Genomic DNA, 22,888 nt, shown 5'->3' on the forward strand with positions numbered 1-22,888 from the left:
CACTTGAGCCTTCTGTGTGCTCCTGTCTGCCACACCCACCTCTATTGGAGCAATCAGCCTCCAGCCAGCTCCCCTCTCTGGATTGGTTCTCTGGGGCTAATTAGCCCCAGCTGCAATATATTTAAGAGAGGTACTGGGAGAGGCTGGTGGGGATTATTGGATTTGTTTCATGGTAACTCTGTCTGTTTGCTCTGTTTGCACTGTCTGCTCCTGATAACTCTGTCCGTCTGTTTGTCTGCTCCTATAACTCTGTTTGTTTGTTCCTGTGTAAGCTCTGTCTTGTTGTGGTTAGGTTGTTTAGTCATGTTTAGTCTGTTAAGTACTTATATTGTATCTGTTTAGTGTTTGTTTAGCCTGTCTGTTTAGCCTGTTTAGTCTGTTTAGTCTGTTTAGCCTGTTTGTTTAGTCCCGTTAGCCTGTTTTGCCCCGTTAGCCTGTTTTGCCCCGTTAGCCTGTGTAGCCCCGTTTGTTTCTTTAGTCCTATTAGCATAGTTTCCGTTAGCCCTGTAGGTTTGTTTGTATTCCTTTGTTTTGTCTTTGTCTATTAATAAATCCTCTGTTTTCATTCATCTCTGCATTTGTGTCCGTCCCTCCTGTCTGTCTAGCCCACAAAGCGTTAGTCAGGCAATTTAACCCATTTTACTAAGCACTTTTTTATCTACTTTAAAAGCTCAAGCTTGTAAAACGTCCCCTTAATTTTTACTTTTTAATACTCTTACATATGACTCAGAGAACAACGAAAATGTTAAATTTATGTTAACGTGTATAGACGTACTGTCCAAATATGCATATCAACTGATTCAGCTTGCCATTGTTTATCAATATTTTTGACAAAAACTTTTGTTTAAATTTGACCCTTATAGGTTTATGCAGTGCACATGCATCTTAAGTAGCCAGCCAGTTTTTTTTCTTTATATCATTGACTATTTTTGCTACAACTGCTCTTTGTAAATTTTTAACCCTGTCATTACAACCGGGGTCAGTGGTTGTTTAATAAGTATTTTTCAGCAACAGCTCAGTCATTCTGAAATAACACAACAGAAATGATTAACAATAGGTGGGAAAGAACCATTTATTGTTACTACTTATGTAAACATGTAACATTAGAAAGATTACCAGCTTTAATCAAAAAACAATCATACGATCAATGGTTTTAATAACATAAAGTACATTAACTTTTGAAGTTTACAAACATATTTAAATATGTCTCGTAAAAATGTTTCTCTTGTTGACTTCAATCACTTTGAGTCCTCAGACTTCTTTTTCTTTCTATTGAGCTGGTTGCATTTGTAGCACTGAATTTGGCACTCATTTCAAAATTATTGAAACCACACCCCTTTGTATTCTGATTGGTTGCCCCAAAGAACCAAAACTGTCCTCAGAAAGTTTTTTAATAAATAGGCTTACATTCTCATGTACACGTCTCTGTATAAACCCTTTTTGTGTATGTCCCATGCACACTGCACTGCCATGCGGGGCTCTTTCTCTCAGATTTAGCAAATTACACTGGATTAGAAAATCTGAGCAACAAGATTTTTTGATGTTCTAACAGGTGCATGTGTTAGTCTGCAGCAGTGGCGGCTGCTGGTCTTTCAAAGAGGGGAAGCTCATTGTCGGCTTACATCATAAAATTTATCAATTTATTTATACTGTATATAAATGTATAAATTCTCCCCTTTGTTAGTTTTCAAGAAAATAGCATGAAATGGGTTGCAGTTTGTCTTCCGACTTCACTCGCAAAATCCGCGATGGTATTGAAGCTCCCAGCGACAGCTGTCAATCAAAACGGGATTTAGCCTTTCGACTGATCCTCCAATCATCTTGCAGAAGCTCAGCGTCCAGACCCGCCCACAGCCCCATTCACCCCCAGAGACGCTCAGCGTCCGGGGGCGGGACAAAATCGTGGCATTTATCCAATGACCAGCGAGTTTCAAAGTCACGCCCATGCAGCCCCATAGAAGCAAAGAGACGCTCAGCATCTGCGGGTAAATGCATTGACGCTCCGGGAATGTATGAGTTAAGTTAACGAAATCGAGTCGATTTGTGATAAGTAGCTGATTCTGAACGAACTCGTCTTCAAGATGAACGGGTTCTAACGCATTTGTAGTCAATGAAATGTTAACACAACTGTACATACAGTATTTGACCATTTAATTTTTGACATTTTAGGGGAAGCTGAGCTTCCCTTGCAGTCTTAGAGAAATCGCCACTGGTCTGCAGCTCTTCTTGGCTGGCATGAAAGTGTAAGCAGCAGAGCAATTGTTGTGAGGAATTGGAAATGACTAAATTGCACTACTGGGTTTCACAAAAATGTGTTTATCCTGAAATTCAACTTCAATTGGCCCTGTGGTTGTTGTGCATTTGAGCTCCGGTTTCCTTCCACAGTCCAAAAACATGCAGTTAGGTTAGTTGGAGACCTTGAATTGCCCTGTGTGTGTGTGTGTGTGTGTGTGTGTGTGTGTGTGTGTGTGTGTGTGTGTGTGTGTGTGTGTGTGTGTGTGTGTGTGTACTAATCTATAAATCCCACAACCCTGAAAACTTAAAATGATTGTATGTGATTATATATTACATATATTATAAATTATTATATATGTACGACTATATTTGTGTCGAAATCTTCAGATGTATTTATCCAAACTCTCTAAAGCTTGTTTTTTAGTGTATTGTCTCCATCCAGTGGGAATCTCTCCATAGTCCCGAAATTTTTTACCATAGTACTTTTCCAGGTCTGTTTGGAATCTGCACACAAACCACTTCCAGTATGGGAGCTCTGAATTATCAGGGGTGATGCTCCACTTAGCATATTCTCCTCCTGCTGTTCTGTAGATTTTGTAATGTACCAAATCATCTGTATCATGACGGGGGTAGAACTGTTTATCACTTTGTACTAAAGTTGTACAAATATCAGCACAGAGATTTGTTGTATTTCTGTAGTACCATCCTATGATTCCATCTACTTTGTGGAAGGGGACACTGTGATCTCCATCATGATCCTCCATTGTGTTGGTGCAGATGGCTTTACAGAATGGACACTGAACCCAGCAGCACTGACAGAGATGTTCAATCAGAATCTCATCTGGTTTCTTCCTGAACTTCTCCATGTTGATGTCTGTTACACTGTTGAAGCTTTTCTGTTGTTCTGACATCATCTTTGTGAGACCTTCACACACAACCTGCTGAAGAAAATCTAAATCTGTAATTTCCTCCAGACCAGTGCAGGTTATTTCTTTTAAGCTCAGCTCATCTGTTAGTGAATTCTTCAAACTTCTCAGCCACATGTTTGCATCACCACTGCTCTTCTTCACTTCTTCAGTTGTGATGTTCACAGCGTTCATCACTTTCTGCTCTTTGTGTTTAAGGTTTCCTTTGAGAAGATTCAGAACCTCTCTGTTATTTTTAGTGATGTATTTATTAACACTGTCTGTAATAAACTGTTCAAAGTGTTTCTTGGGATGGTGGATGTACTCCATGTACTTCTCAAAGTTCTTCTGCTCTGCCAGAGATTTCAGGATGTGTTTCTCAAGCTGTGACCTGTTACCATTAAATTCTGGCATGTCTGATCTCATCTGTGTTGACAGATCAATAGCAGTTTTATTGTAGGCTGCTTGCAGGATGGCTGGTACAAGATTGTTGTAGACAAGTTCACCAAATACTGTTGTGGTTGTTGCTCCTCTGCAGTAGTTTTGGAAGACGCTGTAATATTGTGGTTTCTGCTTTTCTAGGTACAATTTTACATCATTTTCATCTCTGAACTGTTGGTGGATCTTGGTGAATTTGGGATTTGCAAGATGACACACATGAAGACAGAGATCCAGAGTGAATTCCTTCTTCAGCTTTATGTTCTTGTTCTTACTGTGATATTTTTTAACTCTGTTTTTGACCTGGTCAGTTATTTCCTGAATGTAGCTGTTCTTGTACCCCAGTCCTGTAATTTTGCTGCAGATCTTCTTGATTAAGTCCTCAGATTCTTGGATGACATTGTTGATTAGGTTTCTCACTGATTCCTGGACTTCATAAGGACTCATTTCATCTTGTGTAAATACAGACTTAACATAATCAAAACCTTGTTTTAGCATTGATTTCTTTAAATAATAATGTGAATAATCTCCCAGTCTGTGTATCTTTGTGTAATCTTCCTGAGATGTTCGCTCATACACAGCAGCTTGTTCATTACCTTCAGTTAGAATCTGAATCACATCCTCCCAAACATCAAAAGGTTTCTCTACAGGTGTGTCTTGTATCAGATCAGAGACCCATTTGTTCCACACTTTATCAAATTCCTGTCTGAGGACTCGTTCATCAGTTTCTGTGCTTTTTAGTTGTTGAGCAAGTTCTTTACTCATATTGAAGAGCTTTTCATCATACTCTGTCTTTTTGTGATCAAAAGTTTCTCGAGCTTTTTGCTGTTGAAGAAAATCATTCAGGTTTGTTTTTGCATTTTTAACAAGATCTTGAAGAAGTTGTTTAATTCTCTGTTCACATCTCACTTTCCACTGAATTAAAATATCTTTGTCCTTGTCCTCTTCAAAGTAACATTTCATTGATTTCTCCACTTCTTCTTTGGTCTTCTTCATGTGAGCATAAAGGTCTTTGTCCTCAATCTTTTGCAGTGTTCTGTTTTTAATTGTGTTGTGCAGTTTTTCTTCATGTTCTAACATGGCACTTCTGAGGGACCAGGTCCATTTTCCAAACTCAGTTTCTAGTTTCCTGTAGACTGCAATCTCCAGTGTGTTTTTGAAGCTAAAAACAAAGTTCTCGTTCAGTAGAGCCTTCCACAGATCACTGATGCGGGATTTAAACTCTGAGAGTTTCATGCTATGAGACTTGGTAGCTTTTGTGAAAATAGCTCTCTTTAGCTTCTGAACATTTTCACTGTATAAGGGGTTTGGTGGAGCCATTGGTGGGCTGCCCTCCCAGAGCTGTGCAAAATACTGAACATCATGTTGTACACTGAAAGCAATAACATCACTGAAGCATCCAGCTTCACTGTCTTCCTCTTTAGCAGCTAATTTTGTCATTTCATCCAGTTTTTCCTGTAGACGTCTTCTGCCCTCCATGTTCTTCTCTCCAGCTGTGATGTCACCAACATTTTGATGGACAAACATACATCTGGGATTTAGTTTGACCTTCTTCATTCTCAGGAAGGCCTGAACAACAATCTGAAGAATCTCCTGCATCTCAGCAGGGTTCTCACCAAATATGTTGATCAAAGTCAGATTTCCAAGACCTACAACAAATGTTGCAAGTTCATTATCATGATGACGAGTGGATTTTCCTGCAAGCTCAAGTGCTCTAAGACCTTCAGTATCTACAATAAGAACGTAGTCAAACTTCAGCCGCTGCTTCATCTCCTCTGATACTCTGACCAGCTGCATGAAGGCTCCTCGGGTGCACCTTCCAGCACTGACAGCAAACTGGAGTCCAAACATGGCATTCAGCATGGTGGATTTTCCTGTGCTCTGAATTCCTAGAACTGACAGCACAAAGACTCTCTGGTCTCCCAGTTTCTTTATGAGTTCATCTAGAACTGCTGAAACCCAAATCAGAGGAACATGAGCAGCATCACCATCCATCAGCTCCATTGGAAGACCAGATTTTATGAGTTCTGCAGCAAGTTTAGGGAGATTAGAAATGCTTTCTTCTTCAGATCTTTTGTTACTAGGTTGTTTAAACATAAATGACTCATATATCTGACCCATCTCTCTGAAGATGTGTTCCAGACCAAATGTTGCTGCATTCAGCTTTACAGATATCTTTTCAAGTTCTGTTTGCTCAGTCTTCATCTTTCCTGATTGATCATGTTTTTTTTTTAGGTTTAAAACCCTTGTCCATGTTTCATTGTACTTGTGATGAAGATCTGAAAGATCTTTTGAGGTTTGTTTGTCCAGTAGAATCTTAAGCCCTTTAATAAAGAACGATTTTTCATTTCCTGACAGAGAATTCAGTAATGAAATAAATTTCTTAATGAAGCCTGAGACTCTATTTTTTCGTTGCTGTTCACGGATTTGTTTCATTTGTGTTTGTTTTTCACTCTTTTGCATTTCTAAATTGTTTCCTTGAAGTCGATGTGAGTCTTTGTTTATCTGACACCACTCATACCAGAGCTTCCCTTGACAGGGCAGGTGTGTTTCCTTTAATGTGGAGATTTCCTTCCTCCCCAGTAGTTTCATTATCTCTAGTGCAGCTTTTTTTCCTTTCCTGCATTCAGGATCATCTTCATCTGTGCTGATCTCATTGTTTTTGTTTAAATCCTTAACTTTGAATTTTAAAGATGACTTAGACAGACACTCAGTGATGGTTGTTCTGAGGTTCTTAGATACGTCTGACTGATTTCTGTCTTTTAGACCAATTCTGTATTTTTTGTTATCAATCTTACTGACACCTGATTGATTCTCAGAAAGGAGACAGATGAGTGGTTTGGGGTCGTTTAGAAGCTTCTGTAGCATCTCCTTATTTCTTTCATTGTTAGGATCAGATAACAGAACAACATTTACAGATGACATTTCAGTCAGAATATCCAGTTGTTCTTTACTGGTGTTTGCATCACCATGTAGATTACAGAAAGCAACACAGTCAGTAAAATGATCAGTTTCCTTTCCAGATGGACAGTACCAAGCAATCTCCACAACTCCATCCATCAGTAGACGGTTTTTAATGCTGCCTGGACAGTGTCTGTGGAAGAACGTATCATGCTTCTTACTGATCAAGCTGTTCATTAGCTGAGACTTGGAAAAGGACACGTCTCCTAACCTGAAGAACATCACCATTGGAGTTTCTGCTTCATAAACATGCTGGGTTTTACTGATCTTGGTACCAGAAGTCTCAGTGGTTTTCCAACTTTTAATAATTTGGTGAAATGTCCACAGAGGAAAATTAAGCTTTTCAGTGAATGGATTTGGCACCAGTAGAGGCAGAGCGTACTGACACTGAGAGAGTTTAGTCACTATTAGTTGCTTCAGGAAACTGTCTGAGCTGTGGAACACTGCCATCTGAAGATCCATGGGGTGGATAGGATTTGTCTCACCTCCAAAATATGCAGCTGTTTGGCTAACAAGCTTATCAAATGAATTACCTTCTTCTTCAACTTTATCTGAGGAAGGAGGGTCTAAGGCTGTGGTTTCTTCTTTGGTGGTGATGTATCTTGCTCTGTAATCCATCATTAACAACCTTTGTAGGAAGGTTTGAACCAGATCTTTTTCTTCACAAGGTTCTTGGCAATGTAATGAAAGAGAAGTTAGTTGAAGAACATCTGAAGTCTTTAGTTTCTGTTTGTCCGAAAGATTAAGTGTAGTAAGAAGTTGCTTTGTTTTGTTCTTTTCTTCAGATTCTGATCCAGGTTCTTCTACGCCAAGCTCTGTCGTTGTTTTCTGTAAAATAATTTTTTAAATTTTTTTAATATTTATTCATATTTAAGGCTCATGTTACACAGCACATACTGTTGTTTACATGTGGTTTAAACGAGTGCATAAAATACCCCTGTAATGGGTGCTCAGGTATCACAGCGGTAAAACTTGCTTGGCACCAAAGCTGAACTTGTGAGTTTGACTATCTGTATCGGACTATCGGGCAATTTTTTTCTCGGCCATAAGGGTTGGATGCCGGTGGTGAGGGAGGTGATTCCTCATAACTCAGGCAATCAAACCTCTGCTGGCTGATCGATGGTACGTGTGTCAGAGGTGAGGTTTAATAGGATTTAATGTGTGACTCTCCAAGCCCCATATGATCTCATCTTGAGTTTTTGAAAGCTGAGAATGAAAAAAATAAAACCACTTCTTAGAGCTTAAGCTCTTGGAGTTTGTATGGATTTGGAACTATGATGGACTGATCTACAGTAAGACTTTAGAGTGTCCCAGAATGGAACCCAAGATTCCCGGGAAACTGCCAACCATTTGTGGTGGTGGAGGATTAGTCATTAAGGCGTTTTAAGGAGCTGCATATCAACAGCTTGAGTTTTGATATGTGGAAGGTTGAGCTTGTTCTCATGGACTGAGGTAGTGAGGGTATAAGCTATGGGGTTAACCATTCTAATGATTTGAATGGGCAGTGATAGCTCAGTGGTTAAGGTACTGGACTAGTAACCAAAGGGTTGCCGGTTCAAGCCTTACTACCACCAAGTAACCACTGTTGGGCCCCTGAGCAAGGCCCTTAACCCTCAATTGCTCAAAATTGTGTTCAGTCATAATTGTAAGTCGCTTTGGATAAAAGTGTCTGCTAAACACCTGTCTGCTAAATGCTGAAAATGTAAATGAAAATGTAAATGAATGGTCCCACTTATATGGGGTTGAACTTGACTGCACCCAGACTGCAGTGGAAAAGGAAGGTGTTTAGTAGACAGCAAAACTTCCGGTTGGTGCATCCTCCTGCTTTGGAAAAATGGGAAGAGAATTTTCCACCCAAAGCAGATGATTTGACAAAGAGGTAGGGTTTGTTAGGGCTAGACACTAAAGCATGTGTTTATGGTCTTGGTTTACTTTTTTATCTGTCTGTTGGATTAAAAGTAAAAAGAAGATGACAGGCTGACCAAGGCCCCTAGGAGCTTGCAGAAGGCTTTCCAAAACTTGTCTTGTGTATTGGGGTCCCTGATGCAACACCTGGGCACTAGGCAATCCCTGGTCACAAACCATCTTGTCCAGAACAATCTCAGTATCATGGGATGCAGGACTAGTATGAAGGTCTATAAAGGGGGAAATGTGTACCCATTGCAGAATTTGTCCTCTAACATGGTGGGGACAAACAGTTTGCCCAGAAAACCACTGCCAAGATGCCTACTGCCTACTGCCACTGAGCATATCCTCTTGTAGCCTCAAGATTTACCATTTTCCCATCATCATCTCTGAGAGTGCAGGGGTGTTATCTGTTACTGGACCCTGCATGCTGGGACTGCTCCAACCTATGAACTGAAGACATTTACCTCAATGATGAAATGAACCTTAGGGTCAGGCAGTTTGAGTACTGAGGCAATACCTTGTTATTGCTTTGTGCAGTGTCTTTTAAAGTACCTTAGTTATGAACTGTTGAAAGATGCCCTGTACTTGGGGCACTCATTCTTCTGCTGAACTCTGATCAGGTTACAGTGCCTTGCAAAAGTATTCAGCCCCCTTGAACTTTTCAACCTTTTGCCACATTTCAGGCTTCAAACATAACGATATGAAATTGTAATTTTTTGTGAAGAATCAACAACAAGTGGGACACAATCGTGAAGTGGAACGAAATTTATTGGATATTTTAAACTTTTTTTAGAAATAAAAAACTGAAAAGTGGGGCGTGCAATATTATTCAGCCCCCTTGCGTTAATACTTTGTAGCGCCACCTTTTGCTGCGATTACAGCTGCAAGTCGCTTGGGGTATGTCTCTATCAGTTTTGCACATCGAGAGACAGAAATTTTTGCCCATTCTTCCTTGCAAAACAGCTGGAGCTCAGTGAGGTTGGATGGAGAGCGTTTGTGAACAGCAGTTTTCAGCTCTTTCCACAGATTCTCGATGGGATTCAGGTCTGGACTTTGACTTGGCCATTCTAACACCTGGATACGTTTATTTGTGAACCATTCCATTGTAGATTTTGCTTTATGTTTTGGATCATTGTCTTGTTGGAAGATAAATCTCCGTTCCAGTCTCAGGTCTTTTGCAGACTGCAACAGGTTTTCTTCCAGAATGGTCCTGTATTTGGCTCCATCCATCTTCCCATCAATTTTAACCATCTTCCCTGTCCCTGCTGAAGAAAAGCAGGCCCAAACCATGATGCTGCCACCACCATGTTTGACAGTGGGGATGGTGTGTTCAGGGTGATGAGCTGTGTTGCTTTTACGCCAAACATAACGTTTTGCATTGTGGCCAAAAAGTTCGATTTTGGTTTCATCTGACCAGAGCACCTTCTTCCACATGTTTGGTGTGTCTCCCAGGTGACTTTTTATAGATATCTTTGAGAAATGGCTTTCTTCTTGCCACTCTTCCATAAAGGCCAGATTTGTGCAGTGTACGACTGATTGTGTCCTATGGACAGAGTCTCCCACCTCAGCTGTAGATCTCTGCAGTTCATTCAGAGTGATCATGGGCCTCTTGGCTGCATCCCTGATCAGTCTTCTCCTTGTTTGAGCTGAAAGTTTAGAGGGACGGCCGGGTCTTGGTAGATTTGCAGTGGTCTGATACTCCTTCCATTTCAATATGATCGCTTGCACAGTGCTCCTTGAGATGTTTAAAGCTTGGGAAATCTTTTTGTATCCAAATCCGGCTTTAAACTTCTCCACAACAGTATCTCGGACCTGCCTGGTGTGTTCCTTGGTCTTCATGATGCTCTCTGCGCTTTAAACAGAACTCTGAGACTGTCACAGAGCAGGTGCATTTATACGGAGACTTGATTACACACAGGTGGATTCTATTTATCACCATCAGTCATTTAGGTCAACATTGGATCATTCAGAGATCCTCACTGAACTTCTGGAGTGAGTTTGCTGCACTGAAAGTAAAGGGGCTGAATAATATTGCACGCCCCACTTTTTAGTTTTTTATTTCTAAAAAAAGTTTAAAATATCCAATAAATTTCGTTCTACTTCATGATTGTGTCCCACTTGTTGTTGATTCTTCACAAAAAATTACAATTTCATATCGTTATGTTTGAAGCCTGAAATGTGGCAAAAGGTTGAAAAGTTCAATGGGGCTGAATACTTTTGCAAGGCACTGTATGTAGATTGCCCTGGTCCAATTTAATGAGGTCAGAAGACTGCTGCAGTGATCCAGAAGCAGCATTCATCGGAGGCAGAAGTGACCTTAACAGTGATGGCATTGAGAGCTTGGAATCTGATGCAATGGTACAAGTATATGTCCTTTTTCTCCACGAAAAAAATGTCCTGGCTAGGGATGAAGAATGCCAAATATGTCCTTGGACTAAGGCTTCCTAGATATTCATTAATGGCCTTCTGTTACAAGGTGGACAAGGAGAAAAGCCTGACCGAAGGAGGGAGGTGCCTGGGAGCATGTTAATGGCACTATAAAAAGGACTGCGAGGTGCACTTGCTGAAGACTGCCTGAAGATCATGGTAGTCTGGGGGGGCATCGACAAACTGAACTTTAGATGACTGTTAGAAGCTGTCCACACCTACACACCCACACACTCATGCAATTGCTTCAGTTTACATGTTCTAACGATTAATAATTTTTATTCTTCTCAAGATATAACTTTAAAACCCAAGCTTTAGTGTTAGAAATTATTTTATGCATTTATTATCCCCAATGAATAAATGTCGTTCTGAACTTTATCTGTATGGCATGTTTATATCTTGTATGGATTATTACATTATTTATTATTAACTTAATAGACAGTGTGCTTGTTGTGATGGACTTACTACCAATCGTAGTAATGTATGTCGAACATATCTGATATTTGGATCTGTCTTGTTAATAAAAGTGAACTTGTATCAGAATGTACAGTGCTGTGAAAAAGTATTTGCCCCCTTACAGATTTCTTTGGTTTTTGCTTTTTGTCATACTTACATTTTTCAGATTATCAAAAAGTTTAACATTATACAAAGAGAACCTGAGTAAATACAAAATGCAGTTTTTCCGGCCACTCCTGGGAAGGTTCACCACTGTTCCATGTTTTCTCCATTTGTGAATAATAGCTCTTACTGTGGTTCGCTGGAGTCCCAAAGCTTTAGAAATGGCTTTGTAACCTTTTCCAGACTGATAGATGTCAATAACTTTGTTTCTCATCTGTTCTTTTCTTCAAATCGGGGCATAATGTGTTGCTTTTTAAGATGTTTTAGCTGTTGTCAGACAGGTTCTATGTAAGTATTTTCTTGATTCTACAGGTCTGGCAGTAATCAGGCCTGGGTGTGGCTAGTGAAATTGCACCCAGCTTTCCCAAAATTGTGGTTAATTGTGGGATTGTTTGGGATAGCTTTTTTCCCATTAATAAATAATATCATTATTTAAAAACTGTTTTTTGTATTTACTCAGGTTATCTTTGAATTAAGAATTAACTTGTAAAGTGCTGTGAAAAAATATTTGCTCCCTTACAGATTTCTTTTCTTTTTTTTTTTTTGCACATTTGTCACACTTAAATGTTTCAGATTATCAAACAAATTCCTTCCCAGGAGTGGCCGGCCTACCAAAATTACTCCAAGAGCGCATCGACGACTCATCCAGCAGTTAAGGTCAGTGTTCATGATTCAACAATAAGAAAAAGACCGTGCAAACATGGTATCCATGGGAGAGTTCCTAGGTGAAAACCACTGCTGACCAAAAAGAACACAAAGGCCCGTCTCACGTTTACCAAAAAACATCTGGATAATCCCCAAGACTTTTGGGAAAATATTCTGTGGACTGACGAGACAAAATAACTTTTTGGAAGGTGTGCGTCCCGTTACATCTGGTGTAAAACTAACACAGCATTTCAGATAAAGAACATCATACCGACAGTCAAACATGGTGGTGGTAGTGTGATGGTCTGGGGCTGCTTTGCTGCTTCAGGACCTGGACGACTTGCTGTAATTGATGGAACCATGAATTCTGCTCTCTATCAGAAAATCCTGAAGGAGAATGTACGGCCATCAGTTTGTGAACTTAAGCTCAAGCGTACTTGGGTTCTGCAGCAGGACGATGATCCAAAGCACACCAGCAAGTCAACCTCTGAATGGCTAAAAAAAAAAAATTTGGTGGTGAAGGTTTTGGAGTGGCCTAGTCAAGGTCCGAACTTGAATCCGATTAAGATGCTGTGGCATGACCTTAAACAGGCCGTTCATGCTTGAAAACCCTCCAATGTGGCTGAAATAATTCCTTCACAGAGATGTGAAAGACTCATCGCCAGTTATCGCAAACACTTGATTGCAGTTGTTGCTGCCAAGGGTGGCAAAACCAGTTATTAGCTTTAGGGGGCAATTATTTTTTCACATAGGGTCAGGTTGGTTTTGATAGCTTTTTTCCCCCACTGAATGAAATCATAATTGAAAAACTGCATTTTGTATTTACTCAGGTTATCTTTGTCTGATGTTGAAATCTGTTTGATAATCTGAAAAATGTAAGTATGACAAAAAAGCAAAAATAAAAAAAAACTGTAAGGGGGCAAATACTTTTTCACAGCACTGTATAATGAAAAGCGTTTTCTTCAAGAAACCAAATAAGAATGGTCATTTTTGAAGATGTGTCTGTGGTGCCATATATTGGCCACTAGTGATTTGCCTTCTTGGTGGCAACAATAAATAGTTTCCGATTTCGTCATATTCTGCCAAAGGGGTTAAATTGCTCATTGGCTCTACCCAACCTAAACCACACCTCCCCACAGGACTGATCTATCATTAATTTGGTTGTTCTGGTAATTCCCCTTAAAATTTCCAGTGGTGCCCCATAATTTATTATACGCTATAGATTATACAGTCTTGTGAAAATGTTAGGACATCCCATGAGAACCTTTGTCTTTTTGAACATATTTAAACATATGAACATTTGAGCATCATTCGAACAGTACTAAGAGATGGAGCTTATATCATTAAACAAATAACACAGAAAAAATACTTTTAAACACAAGAAAAAAAAATGGAAAAAAATTGAAATTTATTGTGAGGAAAATGTTAGGACATCCTCTGTCCTAATAGCTGGTATTTCCCCCTTTGGCTGAAATAACCTCAATTACACGTTTCCTAAAACCCAAATAATTCAACTTTGGATTAATCTGTCCAAAGCACATTGTTCCAGAAGTCTTGGTCTTTGTCTAGGTGTTTCTCTGGTAAACCTTTTTCTTGCTCTGATGTTTTTTTATGACAGCAAGTGTTTCCTCCTTGCTCACCTTCCATGTCTCTTTCTGATGGTAGATGCATGAACCTTGACATCAACTGTAGCAAGAGCGACCTGTAGGTCCCATGATGACATTGTAGGATTATTAGAACTTCTTTACGCATCTTGAGGTCTGCTTTTGGGCTGAACTTGTTAGGACGCCCTGACCTGACCATGTTGGCAGTTGTTTTAAATGTTTTCCACTTGTAAATGATTTTCTAATTGTTTTGAGATTGTTTTAAATTCCTTCCCAGACTAATATGCATCTACAAGTTTCTTTCTGAAGGCCTCAGAGAGCTCTTTAAATTTCACCATAGTGATAACAATCATGAGCAAACCAAACTAATGAGATTTAAATAAAACTCCAATGTCCTCTAACGATGGTCTGATCATTACAGCTGATGTGGTGCACCTGGTTTTAATTTTAGACATTTTAGATAGTTGGTGTCCTAACTTTTTGCTCACAATAAATTTCCATTTTTGTTCATTGCATTTTACAGCTTGTGTCTAGGTCATTTACAATTTTTTTTTGTTTGTTTAGTTATATTAGCTCCATCTTTCAGTAGTTCATAGGAAGCTCAAATGTCCAGATGTTTTCATAAGGTGTCCTAACTTTTTCACAAAATTAATTTCTAACATATTTTCTTAACATTTTACACGGCACCAGTATGTGTTTGGACTGGACATGGCTGCATAGGAGTAAGTGTACCAAGCTGCATTTCAGTTAGGTGAAATGTGTTGAAAATTGGCTGTGACTTCACTAACAATGCTCAGAAACTCTCCAACAGACTTTATTCTACAACCCCAAATCAGAATAAGTTGGATGCAATGTTTCTTACATTGACTTTGACTTTTATTTGATGTCAGACTGGATGAACCTGAGATATTTTTTATGTTTTGTCTGCTCAACTTCATTTTAGTTATTAATAAACATCAGTTCTTGCATCCAAACTTCTTACCAATTCAGTTTCTGCTGGTTCTTGATAAAGGTCAGAGCTACAGTCTGTAAATAAAAATCAGAAAACATTGTGTGATAAAGATAATCCACACTTTACACTACAAATTAACATTCAGTTTAGCTTTACTTGTCATGCTGGACTTCATCGTTTATTCTGTAGCTCTAATTTTACTCATATTCAATTAAATTGAGTTTAATACTAATAATAAATTAAGAATAATTAAAATAAAAGGTCTTATAACCTCTTAAACTAACTACTGTAACATGATGGTACATTGATCGTGTAAAATAACTGAACATTATCCTACAACCCCATATCAGAAAAAGTTGGGACAGTATGGAAAATGCTAATAAAATAAAAACACAGAGTTTTTTACGTTGACTTTGACTTTTATTTGATGTCAGACAGGATGAGCCTGATATATTTCATCTTTTATCTGCTCAACTTCATTTCATTTATTAATAAACATCCATTCCTGCATTTCAGGCCTGCAACACATTCCAAATAAAAAGGGACGGGGGCAATTCAGAGTTAATTAGGAGGTGAAAACACTAAACAATGATGTGATGTGAACAGGCGATTGTGATCATGGTTTGGTACTAAAGCAGCATCCAGAAAAGGCTGAGAGTCTCTGATGAGTAAAGATGATCAGAGGATCCAGTTTGTCCACAAATATGTGAGAAAATGATTGAAATGTTTAAAAACAATAAACCTCAAAGAAAGATTAAAGGGATTTGCATGTTCTCCCCCTACAGTGCAGAACATCATTAAACCATTCAAGGAATCAGGAGGAAATTCAGTGTGTAAAGGACAAGGGTGCAAACTTGTAATGATATTTTCTTTTTGTTAACTTAGTTTACTAAACACAACATATATTAAAACCACAAACATATAATCTTAAAGCTCATTTATTTAATAAATAATTTCTTTGAAGAGTTCATTCAGATTTTTAGTCCATGAGAGAAATTAAGAATTAGATACTGTAGCCCTCACCGGAAATCTGACACAAACTGAGAAGAATCCAGACAAGAATAAGAAAAAACAAACCTTCTGAAAAAGAAAAACAGCACAAAACAAGAACGAACAAGTTCCTCATCAAGGTCAATTAGCATAGCACAATGCAATGTGGTGCTACTTCCACAGAGTCTCCTGGCCTTTCCCAAACCGTTCCCTCCTCATTAACACTCCACTACTGAGTGACACTTCATATGAAGCCACACTGCTGTGAAGGGTGCTTCCAATTTTTTGGGGACGGTATAAATTCAGGAGTCAACTTTGGGACGCTTTGCTTTCGAGTGGAAGAAGGAATCTGCCGTCACCATGGCTACAGATAGACGCTTTTCTCGCCTTGCTGTCATGTCTTGCGCTCCGTTATCATTTTAGCATCTCCAAGCAGGAATACAAGCTGTCAGGAGGCGCAAGCACCTGCTACTTTATAACTAGTACAAATGTATAGTTATGTTTTAATTCTCAAAACAATGGTGTTAAATATAAAAATAATGTTAGTGATAGTATTGTTGGGGTAAAATTAATTAGCCATTTATGAAGTTTAAGTTCACCAATCACACATTCCATTACTTTCTTCAAAAAGACTGAAGAAGACTGTACCTAAATTTGACCTAACACCATATGAGGAAACCTAATATCATATTTTATTGAAAATGATGTCGGACCCTACATGTGTAAGTTGTTTCCTCTATTCTCCTTTCCTAGCTGCACTTCCGTAGAGTGTCGTGGTTGAGTGTGCTCTTGTGTTCACTCGCTGTTGGAGGGTTGAGTGTGCTCTTGTGTTCACTCGCTGTTGGAGGGTTGAGTGTGCTCTTGTGTTCACTCGCTGTTGGAGGGTTGTATAGTCCACTCCCCCTCTGTCCTAATTACTTTGGGACAGCCCTTAATGTGGCGAGCACTCCACGTGAACGCGCAAATGGAGGCGAAATAAGTAGGGAGCGAATTAAAAATGGGGGACTATCTACCACATGGTTCCCCTTTTTGGTTTGCAATCTCCCTTCTAAAACTAGGACTGCCACTTATTGGTTGGGGTGGGAATTACTACAGAATATTTAACTGTTACAAGCGTAAGCTGAAACGTGTATTGTGGTCAATTCTATGATACATCTTTTAACAAGACAATGCAAACCTACCTGCTGCACACATTATAAAGGCATGGCTGCAGAAGAAGAGGGTACGGGTACTGTACCAGCCTGCCTGCAGTTCTGACCTGTCCCCAATAGAAAACGTGTGGAGGATTTTAAAACGAAATATGTGACAACAATGACCCAAATAATAAAGATAAAAGCTGAAACACTAAATCACTCGGTCTCCTCGGTGCCAAAACCTCTTTTAAGTGGTGATAAGGAACGGCATCATTACAAAGTGGTAAATGCTTTACTGTCCCAACTTTTTTTGGAATGTGTTGCAGGTCTGAAATGCAGGAATGGATGTTTATTAATCAATGAAATGAAGTTGAGCAGATAAAATTCCAGTTTTTCAATGGGTGCAAGGCACACAGTAACACCCTGGATGGGACGCGAGTCCATCCCAGTGCAGACACACACACACACACACATTCACCTACAGGGCAATTCAGTGTCTCCAATTAACCTGACTGCATGTTTTTGGACTGTGAGAGGCAACCGGAGCACCCAGAGGAATCCCACACAGACACAGGGAAAACATGCAATCTCCACACAGAAAGGACCTGGACCGTCCCACCTGGGGATCAAACCCAGGATCTCCTTGCTGTGAGGCGACAGTGCTACCCACTTAGCCACCCTAAGCCACCCGTGTGTAAAGATAAAGGGGTAAAATATACACCCACCTTGCTTCCTCTTGTGTTCTTGTTCTCTGTGCTTCAGTGCTGTGTTGAACATCTCAGCGGTGTAGCAGTGTTGGTTTCTCTCTAAGACCAGGCAGTTAATCTTCTCCACCAGTGTTCTCATCTCTGATTGGTTATCCATACTCCTGCTGCATGTGTGGTACCCGCCTCCACATTTATTTATCAGTTGCTCTAGTACACGGTTTCTCTTTAGATCATCTATGATGGAGTCACAATCCTCCTCTCTGTCATACGTAAAGAGAATCATCACAAAGGGAAGAACATTTTCTCCAAACGTCTTTTGCAGCCATTCGAGCCCCAGTTTATCATCATCTGTAAAAAGCCCCAGTTGCAGAATTAAGATGAAGGAATGGATGCTGTTTTCATTAACTAAGCAACCAGTGATGTTCTCCACAGGAACTCGGGAATCATCATCATCATCATCATCTTCATGTAAGTTAAGCATGTTGAACACTGACACAACATGTTCATATATTTTAGTTTCTCTAGGGAAGCAGGCCTGTAGTGGTAGAACATGCTTTGGTCCTAGTAGTATATTTGTGTCTCCAAAGTGAACAGCAGAGGTGTTTCCAAACAGCACAATAGTGAGACCAGGAGATTCACTGGAAAATTTAACATTACTTTTAACTTGAAGTGTGGTATGTTTATCTGGGAGTGTGATACTTTTAGCTTGAAGTGTAGTTCTTTTAGCTTGTGGTGTGGTACTTTTAGTTTGAAGTGTGGTACTTTTAGCTTGGGGTGTGGTACTTTCAGCTTGAAGTGTGGTTATTTTAGCTTGGGGTGTAGTTTTTTTAGCTTGAAGTGTGGTACTTTTAGCTTGGAGTGTGGTACTTTTAGCTTGGAGTGTAGTTTTTTTAGCTTGAAGTGTGGTACTTTTAGCTTGGGGTGTAGTTCTTTTAGCTTGAAGTGTGGTACTTGTAGCTTGGAGTGTGGTACTTTTAGCTTGGAGTGTGGTACTTTTAGCTTGTTGTGTGGTACTTTTAGCTTGGGGTGTGTTACTTTCAGCTTGGGGTGTAGTTATTTTAGCTTGCGATATAGCTATTTTAGCTTGGGGTGTAGTACTTTCAGCTTGGGGTGTAGTTCTTTTAGCTTGGGGTGTGTTACTTTCAGCTTGGGGTGTAGTTATTTTAGCTTGCGATATAGCTATTTTAGCTTGGGGTGTAGTACTTTCAGCTTGGGGTGTAGTTCTTTTAGCTTGGGGTGTGGTACTTTTAGCTTGGGGTGTAGCTGTTTTAGCTTGGGGTGTAGTTCCTTTAGCTTGGAGTGTGGTACTTTTATCTTGAGGTGTGGAACTTTTATCTTGGAGTGTGATATTTTCTTCTTGGGATGTAGAACTTTCAGCTTGGAGTGTGGTACTTTTATATTGGAATGTGGTACTTTTAGATGTAACATCAGGTGTTTCATCATTCTCCTTAAACACAGACCATGTGATCATTAGTGTTGTGATTGTGTCTGTGTCACTGCTTCATTATTAATGCAGATTTATTTTATTAACTGATCTTATATTAAGATATAATTAATAATAACTATACCCATAATGCACTGTGATTGTACGTACCTCATGTTTTTCCGGTGTTATTTGGATTTCCATACTGCTGGTTGTAAGAAAGCTTTCATGTCTACTGGGAGCTTGATTGAAGCAAAGACACAGTTGTTATTTACCGCCACAATTTTACTATTTAATATTTAATCATAGTTAAAAAAAAAAGAAGAAAAACATGTAATAATAAAATATCTTTAGTCCCCACTACAAGTATTGACGCTCCTTGGAAAACATGAACAAAACCAGCTGGTAAAAAGTCATTCCTCATTGCTTATTACTTTGACCAAAACAATTTTTTTAAATGCAAAGAATCTAAGATGAGTTATTTCCTTTGATACAAAAAAAATTGTTTCCACTAATTAATTGTGTTGTATTTTATGAATATTATAAAATATTTGTAAATGAAGAACTGAATGCCTGAAACATGAAAAAAAGTGGAGGCATGTTCCATCTCCTTTTCTTTGTAATGAGACTTTTTAAAGCTTTTGGAACTAACACGGCATTGTGCATTACAGTGTACATAACACAGCAGGCTAAAAAGTTCCTTTGTCCCCAGAGCCATTAGGCTCTACAACTCAAACAGGTGGGAGTGGCTAGCTGTAGCTAAAAATTGAGTTTCCTATATGTAGCTTGGGGTGTGGTACTTTTAGCCAAGACAAGACAAAGGTACACAAAACCAAACACAAAGACACAACATATGCTTAAAGCTAAAGTCTAATGCTAATATCTAAACACGCAAGAGCGATACTAAGCTATACCAAACACTAAGCTAAACAAGAACTAAATTAAGACAAACGTGATCACAACTAAACAAGGCATGAACAGTAACTAGCAGTCAGGACAAACAGACAGAGGCTAACAAGAGCTAACAGTCAAAACTGAGAAACAGAACTAACAAACAAAACAAACACACAGAGCTAACACACAGACAAAGGCTAACAGACAAAAGCTAACAAACAAAGATTAGGGTAAAGGCTAAACAGTAGTGATGTTACCCTTGAATCCGAAGCTTCGATGTGTGCGTCAAAAAAACGACACACAATGGTTCGAATCACTGTGTCGGTGCTTGATTCGTTCTACAATGATCACATGACCAATGACGTCCGAAGCTTCATTTCGGCACACAACCACGTGACTGCTTCAGGAAAAGATTCAAAAGCAGCAAATTCTGGTGCGTGCTTCCAGGGTCATTTTAGTATAAATTAACAGAATAATAACATGACAAAGTGAAAGCAGCAACAGTATGAATGTAATAAGAATAACAACAGTATAGTTTTTAAGTGTGTTTATCAAGATGTATTCTGAGTGTATTCTATATGTATTCAGAATATATTACTGTTTAATGTGTTGTAATACATTACATTACTTAATTCAGCTATTACATTACAGTATTCTGCCAAACCATGAATGTATGTACACCTTAGCAAATACATTATGAAGACATTTAGTTGTATCAGTTGCTTTTATTTAAAGATCAAATGTCATGTTTTAATGCACTGGAACAGTTTAAAAAGCTGTTGAAAAAAAGGATCCCCTGTCCACTAGATACACAAAGCACTTTGAGCTTTTGGCCACCAGATGTCGCTAATGTTCACCATGTTATGAAGCTTCGAGCAATGAACCTTTTTTCGATACAGTTAGGAGGAAAGCATCAGTGCTTCAGAAAGTCTCGGTTTGCCATCACTACTAAACAGAGCTAAACAGGCTAAACTTACTGATAGAAAGACAGGAACAGACAGAATCAGACAGACAGGAGCAAATGTAAATGCAAAAATTCAAAGTAAACCAAATCACAATCCAAACAAAGTTCAAGAGCAAAATAGTCTCTACTTGACTGTTCCCTAGCTCCCCTCTTAAATACCCTCAGATAAGTGGCAGCTGGGGCTAATTAGCCGAGGGGACCGATCATGAATGGGGCGTGGCAGGAGACTGAGAGTGCTCCCAGAGAGAGGGGTGTGGCACATAGAAGCACAGGAGCTCCAGTAGGAGCACATAGAGGCTGGATTCATGACAGTAGTCCCTCCCCAAAGGCATGCCTCTTGCCGTGCCCAAACAAACAAAACCAAAAGGAGGTCCTGCACCCTGAGGGGCAAATTAAAAGTTATTCATAATGTTCTGAGGCAGGCCTGATTAAAGTGTGCAGGTTTAAGCTGCCCTGAGTTCGGGTAAGCATGACAAAAGTTCACAAACTTCTGGGGGCGCCGATGAGAGACCTGAAGTGCCGCCTAGGGGCGCCGACAAGAGACCTGATGCGCCATCTGGGGGTGCCGTTGTGTGACCTTAAGCACCAGCTGGGGGCACAGACAAGAGACCTGAAGCGCCATCTGGGGGCACCAACAAGAGACCTGAAACGCCATCTGGGGGCACCAACAAGAGACCTGAAGCGCCATCTGGGGGCACCAACAAGAGACCTGAAGCGCCATCTGGGGGCACCAACAAGAGACCTGAAGCGCCATCTGGGGGCGCCGACAAGAGACTTGAAGCACCTTCTGGGGGTGCTAACACGAAGACTGGAGCGTCATCTTACAATGCAGATATAACCTGGTGCGCTCTCTGGGGGCGTCAGCTCGAGGCCTAGATCACTGTCTAGAAGTGCTAACGTGAGACCTGGAGCACCAACTGGAGGCACCAACATGGAACCTGAAATGCAAACTGGGGGCACTGATGTGAGAACTGGAGCACCCTCTTGGGGCACTATCATGGAACATAGAATCAGCTGCAAGGATTTAGGAGTCAGCTGCGTGGAGCCTGGCGAGGCATCAGGAGTCAGCTGCTTGGAGGACCCTGGAGAGGTGTCTGAAGTCTTTAAATACTGCTGGTATGAATGTGTGTTTTAGCACAAGCAGAGTCTAATATTACCATACTAGACTAAACCTGGTCAAAATCAGCACATTTAATCCTTGTAGTGAATTATTATAACCACCTGTTCTGTTCACTTATTTCACCTGCGTAAATGCACGAATAGTCGACTGTTAATGATGTAAGTGTATTGCTTATGGGCTATGACAGACAAGATGGCAGACACACATGCAGAGATGTATTTAACAAAGATATTCAATAATATTAAAACACACAAGACAAGACAAAGGTACACAAAACCAAACACACAACATATGCTTAATGCCAAAGCTAAAGGCTAATGCTAATTAACTAATCTAAATATGCATGAGCGATACTAAGCTATACCAAACCCTAAGCTAAACAAGAACTAAATTAAAACAAACAGGAACATAACTAAACAAGGCATGAACAGGGGGGTATTCCAGAAAGCGGGTTAAGTGATTAAACCGGGTAAGTTAACTCACAGTTAATGAAAACTCGAGGTTTTCCGTTCCAGAAATCGAGATTAAAGAGAGTCTGTGTCTGTTACTATAGCAACTTACGCTCTGAAGCTAACCTGCTCGCTGGCAGGTTAACTTAAACCTAACCTGGAGTTACACACACTTCTGTCATGTAAACCTGGCGTGTTCTTTCATCCAGGATCCAGTGGATACAGACACGCTAATTATTCGAACAGATCTTAGTTGGGAACGAGTCATTAAACTCAAATTAGTCATTTCCGAATGTATTTATTCGCAAACCTTTCCGTTTTTATCAGTCAGTCAATTCGGGGAGAGTGGGGGCAGTTGCCACAAGGGGCAGCTGCAACATTATTAATCACAATAATAATAAAAAGGCTTGTTACAACATTAATTATAACATTATGGATGGAATGTTATGGATTAATATAGAATACCTTTAACACACACACACACAGTTTAGTAAGCTAAAATCATTTGTGGTTTA

General features: G+C 39.7%; 1 protein-coding gene across 1 annotated transcript; it reads right to left on the bottom strand.

The window, feature by feature from the left end:
- Positions 1-2,618: 2,618 nt before the first annotated feature.
- Positions 2,619-21,803, bottom strand: LOC134302437 (interferon-induced very large GTPase 1-like). Its single transcript, XM_062987542.1, has 6 exons — positions 21,630-21,803; positions 21,569-21,588; positions 17,542-18,161; positions 15,771-15,773; positions 14,724-14,767; positions 2,619-7,367 (listed from the first exon to the last, which is right to left on the bottom strand). The coding sequence occupies exons 1-6, from the start codon at positions 21,801-21,803 to the stop codon at positions 2,619-2,621; spliced, it is 5,610 nt and encodes a 1,869-aa protein (XP_062843612.1).
- Positions 21,804-22,888: the final 1,085 nt, after the last annotated feature.

Source organism: Trichomycterus rosablanca, chromosome 2 (genome assembly GCF_030014385.1).
Source record: "Trichomycterus rosablanca isolate fTriRos1 chromosome 2, fTriRos1.hap1, whole genome shotgun sequence".
Classification (NCBI taxonomy): Eukaryota; Metazoa; Chordata; class Actinopteri; order Siluriformes; family Trichomycteridae; genus Trichomycterus; species Trichomycterus rosablanca.